The sequence below is a fragment of the Electrophorus electricus genome, chromosome 10, assembly GCF_013358815.1.
Source record: "Electrophorus electricus isolate fEleEle1 chromosome 10, fEleEle1.pri, whole genome shotgun sequence".
In the NCBI taxonomy this organism is placed as follows: domain Eukaryota; kingdom Metazoa; phylum Chordata; class Actinopteri; order Gymnotiformes; family Gymnotidae; genus Electrophorus; species Electrophorus electricus.
The window spans coordinates 21850618-21859341 of record NC_049544.1 but is presented as its reverse complement, the minus strand read 5'-3'; the positions used below and the strand labels follow the sequence as shown (position 1 = coordinate 21859341).

At 41.5% G+C, this 8724-nt stretch overlaps 1 protein-coding gene across 1 annotated transcript; it reads right to left on the bottom strand.

Moving 5' to 3' along the window:
- Positions 1 to 1392: 1392 nt before the first annotated feature.
- Positions 1393 to 6033, bottom strand: irx1a (iroquois homeobox 1a). Its single transcript, XM_027003069.2, has 4 exons — positions 5551 to 6033; positions 3134 to 4130; positions 2813 to 2885; positions 1393 to 1761 (listed from the first exon to the last, which is right to left on the bottom strand). The coding sequence occupies exons 1-4, from the start codon at positions 5794 to 5796 to the stop codon at positions 1704 to 1706; spliced, it is 1374 nt and encodes a 457-aa protein (XP_026858870.1). The 5' UTR covers positions 5797 to 6033; the 3' UTR covers positions 1393 to 1703.
- Between the last annotated feature and the right edge of the window lie 2691 nt (positions 6034 to 8724).

Sequence of the window (8724 nt, the reverse complement as noted above, 5' to 3'; positions counted from 1 at the left end):
CTTGATTTTACTAAAGTTTGGCCTCCTTTTAGGCTACATTAAATTCAGCGAACACAAATCCCCTAAACTTAGCAGTGTTTATTTAACACGTGCAAGGGTGCAATAACTGTCAATATAACTTGCAGGTTAAATAAGCGCTGGTGTTTTGACTTGCCGAGGGCCACGCGCACAGGCGCGCGCTTCTCGCCGGTCATTTGTGACACTTTGTAATGGCTGATGCGCGCACAAAAATTCCTTTGACACAATTGCAAGCTGAACAATTAGTAAGCGCAGACCCACGCCCTGGTCTAAGGGTTTTTAAAAGCCTTGGACAAAGATGACTGGCTGTTCCGACCGTCCCCTTGTCTTGCATAACCAGATGAGGACAACGGATTCGCCTATAGAGGGCGCTGCAATCTTTTAGTTTGGCAGCAGCTCGAGGACTCACGGACTTCGGCGCTTTGTCAGTGGGTAAAATGTCAAATGAAGCTCAAAATCATTACAAAATGTTTAACTCAGGCCGGATTGTCTTATTTTTTTCTCTGTAACTCATATCAATAAATAAAAACTAATAATTAATACGTGGTAATTAAAACGTGGTACAACATGAGTTTTACACTAGATTATACTTTCTTGTCCACCTTTCTTGCACGATAAACAGCAATTCACAAATTATTTTTTGCACTTCTTTGGATAACGTTCTTACATATCGTCACAAGCAAATAACTGTAACATTATTAGAGCATTTTATTTCGGAAGTAATTATATTTCTGAATAAATATGATTATTATTGCAATGCGAGGTCAAGAGTCTTGAATATTCTGTCTCATGTTGATGACGACCACACAGGCCCTAGAACGCATACGCCTCTCCACAGAATAGCATTTGAGGGCTCACCTCAGCAAATTAATAATTTATTATCGAATCGAGTTTTCTTTCTGACAGATTAGATTTTAACCATTTGATTTTGTTTGGACAGGGCGTTCCCACATTATTGCTTAATGACGTTCCCAGCTGCTACCATCCATTTTCTGTCGCCAACAACCATCTGGTCACTTATTAGCACCTCAATGCATTTTCGCGCCACCCCCATTTAACAGGGGAAAGTTGAATACAATTAAAATTTGACACTAGCCCGTGCACAATACGGCCAAACAACATCAAACATGATCAGATGCATTAATATCACCAAGACAGTCAAAGGGCTCTCGATCTGTCATCATCATCATCTTCATCATCATCATCATCATCATCATCATCATTAATATTATTATTATTAACACGTATAATAACAATAACAACGACAATAATAATAATAATAATAATAATAATAATAATAATAATAATAATAATAATAATAATAATAATCAGATAATATCCAGCAGCCAGACAAACCACATAATGTAAAGAAGCTTTGAATTGCTCTATAATTTCTTTAGTTTATTAGACAAAATATATGATCTGGACAAACTCCGTCAAGTCACTATTTACAAATTTGAGTCACTGTATTTACAGAGAGAGGGAGAAAGAAAACACCAACACGCAAAGACGATGTATGCCTACCAAAAGCCCCAGGGTAACGGAAGCGCTATCACGGGTGGTATTATGTACAACAATAGCCATCCACCGGCTCTCAAACAGACCAGGTTCATTTTGAACGCTGAACGGACATTTTATTGTCATATTATGAGTGCGGTCAGTCTTTTCCCGGGCAGATGTCTTGATCAAGCGGAGGACAGAGCCGTTAGCACACGCTGCGTGGGTTCCTGCTGATTTCTGGGACTAGAGAGAAAGAGAGAGAGAGAGAGAGAGAGAGAGAGAGAGACATTCGTGATGTGGTCTTTTTTTCGAATAGCGAAAACTAACTACTCTAAAGTTAGAAATAAACACTAAATTAACCAACTCGGATCCCCCCCCCCCCACGTAACTCAGTGTCTACTGAAGCCTAGGCTAAATTCAGTTTGAGCTGTCAGTGTTGGACCCTGTTTAAAAATATGATTAATTTGGAAGAGCATTACTAACTGAAGTAACTATCATGGCCCAATAAGCAGTAGCAGAGGGGAAGCAATGGGCCCTGTTGAAAATCGCGGCAGTTAAAGGGGGTCCTCTCCGCGAGACTGCTCCCCCGGGGTTCGGGGCTCCCATGGGTCTTTAGTAAAGGCACACAGCACAGACATGCCGCGTTTTACTTGGTGACTTGATAAGTAGTTACTCTCCTGAGAGAGTGGGGAGTATTTAGGGGGGGAGGGTTCGAGGTCTTTTGTCACTGGAAAAGCGCAACTATTTTTTATAACCACTAAGCGCCGATTTTTCTCTATCTGTCCTCGAAGAAATAGCTTCATCCTATGAGTCATTCAGATAATAGAGCTGGAGTTATGTCGAGAGCTGAGCCGACGCGCAAAATACGCGACTGATCCTCTGCACATATAACAATATACAATAACAATATATAACCAATGTAACAATAAAGTGATACTATAATAATAATAATAATAATAATAATAATAATAATAATAATAATAATGCTATTGTTAAAAATACGTTGTTCTTTTTTGTTGTTTTTTTTTTTTTTTTTTTTTTACTATTTGCATTGGCCTATATTTTATTCTATTAGGAAACCGTATATATAGATGTAGGCCCATATCAATAGTAAACCACAGCAAATGCCGCTAGTCTTCTAACCAATATATAACCACAACAACAACAACAACCACAATAATAATAATAATAATAATAATAATAATAATAATAATAATAATAATAATAATAATAATAATAATAATAATAATAATAATACGTCTACAAATGAACTTCAGAATTATTTTGTATTTACCTGTCATGAAGTGGGCGAAACGATGACTTCAGTGGTTGTGTTGGTGACTCGTTTCTAAGGACATTTCCCCGATCTAAGCAGAAAAAAAAAGAAATTCCGTTATCATAAAAAACCTGAGCTAAAATGAATAAGATAATACATTTCCTCGTGAGCTCAGATGAAATTTCTTGCAAATATTTTTTATTGTTGACTACAAATGTTTTAACCCGTCAATAAATAGTAATAATAATAAAAATAAAACAACAACAACAACAATAATAATAAATGTAATGTCTGAAATGATGAATGCACGCTTCACAGCCGATACCATTTAGTACACACCTATGTGTTTTGGACTGAGGTCCTCTGGGGTTTTTTCGCTATTCAGTCCAGCCACCGACGACACAGCCACCGAGGTCGGCGGCTGCTGTGTGTGTAGATGGCTATTAGGATGATGTGGATTTACTCCCAGAAAAGACCTGACGTTCAGCAGGGAATTCTGGCCCAGGAAAGCGCCGTTTGTCCAGTTGTGGAACTTTCCAATCTGGCACGTGTATAGTCCGTGGCTAGAAAGGAAAGCCGGATGCTGGATCTGGGCCGCAGCGTGACTGGCAGGACCACAAGGTGACGTGGGTTTCTGCGAGCTGTCGGGACTGGTGGCAGTCTCTGCTAACGACCATATTTTGGGCTTACTGCTGACTGGCAGTTGAAAACTTCCTTGTCCACCTGGGGACAAAACCCTAGTGTTGTTGTTTCCGTCAGATTGCTCCTTGCTGACAGAAATGGCACTCTTTGATTTGTCCAAGACCTCGTGCGCTTGGAGCGCCAAGGCACGCCTTTTCTCCAGGCCGTGGAGCTCCCTGCTCTCGGCCTTCTCCTCGTCTTCCTCGTTGCTTTGATCTCCGTCGTTGTCGTCAATCTTGTCGATATCTATACTCTCTAAATCAATTTCCTCCTCATCTTCGTTCTTCTCCGCGTCGCCCTCGTTATCGCTGCCGAATATGTTGCCGTCTTCGTCGTCTTTGCTCCTCGCGCCCCAGGTAACCTTATTTTCCTTCTTGAGCCTTCTCCTGGCGTTGGCGAACCAGGTGGACACCTGCGTGAGGGTCATTTTAGTGATGATGGCCAGCATGATCTTCTCGCCTTTGGTGGGATAGGGGTTCTTCCTGTGCTCGTTGAGCCATGCCTTGAGCGTGCTGGTACTCTCCCTTGTGGCGTTTTTAGGTCTGGCAGGATCTCCGTACTGGAACTGCCCGTAAGGGTAGAAGGCAGGCGACGTGTGCGCCGCGAAGCTAGCGGGATGCACACCGGGGCTGTCTTTTAGGTCGTACTGGGAGCCCTGAAATAGAATGAGATATACGGTCAGGACATCGCGAAGATTATGCAAGCGATGTTTGACACAGCTTCGCCATAGGTCTGCGAATAAACTTTGAGCTCGACACGCTGTCAGTAACCGACCTTCCATTTTCTTCGTTAACTGCTTTAAGCAAAATTTCGACCACGTCGTCTCGCTATTTGCCTCAAGACTCTCACTAATGAACTTATAGAAAACGCGGGGACGCAGTAGATGTTGACCGATCTGAGGATCTTTGGACCCTCTCAACGCTAATAACACAAAAACAATCGTAGGCCATATATCCCATGCAAGCAAACCATCAACAAACAAACAAAAATACTATTAAAATATACAACTTGCAGGTGCATAAAATACATTAGCACACTCATACACTTTCTCTCGGACTAAGCATCGAAGCTATAGGCCTTAAAATCAAGCAATGAGACCATAGTTGTTAGTAGGCCTTTGTTTAAAACTTTTTAAACGAACTGATATTATACATTACAACGCGCGCTCATTCAGTTAGAATATAGCTTACAGAAAAATATGCTCATCTCTCTTTAATCGATTTTTTTTTTTTTTACAACGGGACAAATGTATAGGGAAACATTAATTAAACCGTCTCTAATAACATTAATTTTAAATGTCCGGATTGTCCAACTTTCTTCTAAAAGCTTTCAGGGTTATTTCACTGGTTCGGTCATATCCATGTTTAATTCGCTTTCTTCTAAAGCTTTTAGTGTTGCTTCACTGGTTCGGTCATATCCATATTTAATTCGCTTTCTTTTAAAGCTTTTACTGGTGTTAATGAATTTCAAACATTTTGTTATTTTAAAGTGAACCATATGGAGCTGCTGGATGATTAGGTTACGATAAATCGCATTTCTAAAAAAATGCCACACAGACACATGGACGATTGCAAACCAGCTGCGGCTTTTGTTGTTGTTGTTGTTGTTGTTTATTTGCTTAGGAGAAACCGCCACGTTGTAGTTAAAGATAGATCGTTAAATAAATTGACAGAAAAGCTAACGTAATCGTATGACCTCTGGAAACCTTTCCCCTTGACAACAGAACAAAACATTTATTCTTATTCGTTGTCCCACTCAACCCCATTGAAGTTACCCAGATATATACAAATGGCACTCCAAACAAATATATTTTTTTCTCAAACTGAATTAAACAACTCCACAAGGTTCGATTTCGACAAATATCACAAAGTCAGTGTTGAAATGTGAAGCGCGTGAACCTGCAGCAAGCCTTAGCTCTTTGCTGTCTTAACTTACCCAGCTGACCTTTCCCGAAGAGGGTGTCACAGTAACATTCATGTAACGTTCTGACAAAAGGCAAGAAACGCCCCAAAACAGCCCGCCTGTGCATTTTCATTCGCACAATTCAGAAAATTAAGCGAAACAAATTTACTCACCATTTGAGAAAACAGAGTCAAGTCAGCGCTGGCGTAAGGCAGAAACGCGCTGTAGTTGTGCGGCGCGTAGGGGTTCGCGTACATGCCGAGCACCGAGGTTACCGCAGCAGCCGCGGCGGAGGGACTACCACCTATTTCGCCGTTTCCTCCGCGAGAAGACGGAGTCAGTACTCCCGGGCGATCACCTCCGTACACCGCTTGGGAGGCACTTAAATACTGTGGGTAACCCAGCTGGGGGAAAGACATCTCCTTCGCCACGCCGAAGACAAAACCGAGCCGAAAACGAAAAGCCCCCCCAAAAACACACACACACACGCACACACACACACCAAGAAGTCAAAGTGAAAGTGCTCTCTTTCGCGCAGCAGAACCGAGGTGAGTGCGGTTCAACCCGTCGTTAAACCTCAGCTTTTCTTTCGCAGCAAGTCCGTCGGATGTGATCAGATCAACAATTGAGCTCCAACTGATGTCGCTGCCCCTAGGTCCTGGGCTGATCTCTCAGATACAATTTGAAGTTGATGCTTTGATTGGCGTCCCACTTGAGCTGCAAGCTCCTCCTTGCTGGCGCACGTGCTTATGCATTGGCTGTGGCCACGTTTCCCCCGTTTGGAGCATTGTATGTTAAATGTTTAGCATTAGACTCCGTTCACTGTAGTGTGACAACCTGTCTACACGATTTTACAGATGCCCAGCGTCGGAAAAACATACACCCGATAGCAGTTTGGAACTTATTTGAACTGTTATTAATTGTTATTAACATTTATTCAGCAGTGACATTTATTCAACAGTGACGCCGACGTAGGTCTTCACGAGGTACTGCTGATGAAATAACAACTGTTTTTTTTTTATTCCAGTTTGAGCGTTTTAAGATAATATTTATGCAAACTACAAAAGAAAAATCCACATTTGATGAATTTTAAATTGTAGTCTACATAAAACCTTGAATTCGATTTTGACTCTAAATTAGACAAAATATTGTTTATTCGAAGAATTAGGGGTAAATGACAACATGTCAAAGTTTGATATTTTTTTGTTTAGGTGTAGTTGGTATAAAACAAAGCAAAAATTTAAAACATAAACTTTCAATGAATTTTATAGATGTATTTAATATGTATTTAACAATGAATGTATTACTAGTTATTTTTGCTGCTCTAATGTCTAATATAATGTCTAATATTATAATATATAATGACTATAATATTGCGGTCATATTTATTGCTTTTAAGAGCAGGTACATTTGGCTTTAAAGGATCTCAGTAAAAAATGTGTTATAACCTTCTGTATAAGTGTTATAACCTTGCAATTTTACAATTGTCGATGAGGAGAAATATTTCTTACTCTGTAACACACACACACATACACACACACACACACACGCACACACGCACACACGCACACTCACACTCACACACACACACACACACACACACACACAAACTCCAAACCCAGAGGCACTTACAAGCGCGTGCACACGGAGAAAGGGTGGGAGTGTTTGTGTTCTATTGTTACTGAACCAGATATGCCGTTTATAACCGGACCAGTCCATTAATATGCATACCAGAGTTATTCAGTTGGAAACCGAAAAGCTGGAGAGAAAGAGAAAAAAAAAGACAAAGTAAAAGAACGCCGAGGCATCATCTGTGGTCCAACGGCTAACGCGCTGTGTGTGCGCGCTGGAGCAGTTCAGAGCGCGGTAGTCTTACCTAATCCAATCACATCTTTATACTATCAGTCGCGTCCACGCTGCGTCTCTCACCGCTTAATAACAGACAGGAAAATACCACAACGAAACAGACGCTCAGCACCTGGTACGAAAACGAAAACGGGTGAATGTCATTGCAGCCATTTCTCTAAGACACTTTCCTGCAATCGTCGTTTCATTTTCTAAACATTCTGCTTAAAAATATCATTTATTTTTTTGAGGCCAAACTCACGCCTTTTTTTTTTTTAAATAAAGCTGACCAATTAAAAACAAATGTTTGCTAAACAAATATACTTTGAATTCATTAACATAAGATATTCGATGCATGCTCACTTAGGGCTGTTCCTCTGTAACAAAAACAAACAAACAAACAAACAAACAAACAAACCAACAACAACAAGAACAATTTCGTCGCGTAGGGACGTCCCCAATGCATGTGACCGCGCGCACTCCTCCAACTCCAGGAGTGGACTCGCTGGTGTGGGGTCGCTGTGTGAGCGCCTCTAAATCACCCTCACCGAAGTCGCGGTCTTGAAAGGATATTGTAGATTTAATACTTAACGGCTAAGATGAAGTCGGCGATTTCGATCTGCACCAGATGGCCGAGAGTGGATATTGCTGCACGAGGATCTGCTCCAACTATCCGAGGGCGCCGATGGCAATCGGCGGAAAACATCAGAAAGAAGGGCGCGTGGCAGTGGTGATAACCTGGTGGAAACGCGCCGGGCCGCGAGATGCTGCAGATATAACACTGAAAATGCCTCAAAACGGGGATGACAGAGACGTTGGAAAAAGACGCGTTAAAGCCCGAGAGATGGTAGAAGAACAAAAAAAAAAAGTTACCAAGTCCTAAAGCTCCAGGAACGTTATATCCTAAAGATCTAACGCAGCTGTTAATTCAGCGTGAAGTACTGAGAAATGTTGATGAACCGATGTTCATCAACATTTGTAGCCACCCGATTTTTTTTTTAATTAGTTTCACTTTTACAATTTCTATGCCTTTACTGAGGCTGAAATATCACATTACCCCCTCCAGTCAGAGTAGGAAATAAATTCCTAATGGGTTGACGGTTGACCCTTGTCAAACAATGGCACGTGTAATCTCCGGGCAATAAAGTGTGTTCACACCTAACAGATTTATGGAGCTTGTTTAAGTCTCATTATCACTTTCTCCTACGGGGACCAGGCGCAGGAGCACCGCCGGGAGACTTCTTCTGCTAAGTTTCGCCCTGCTCTCGACTTTTTCTTTTTTTGCCCCAAACGTTGTAATTACTGCGACTACAAAAATGCTCTTTCCAAAACGCGTATGCGGCACAACTTTCCTACGCGAGAGCAATTATTTTGTGCCTCCCGCATGCGCCATGGACTCACACGTACGCACGTAGACAGAGAAATAAATGATTGCGAGTGGGCTTCACTGGCGAACGTGCCCCAGAGCAAGATCGTGTGCTTCCGCCATCCCACAATCATTT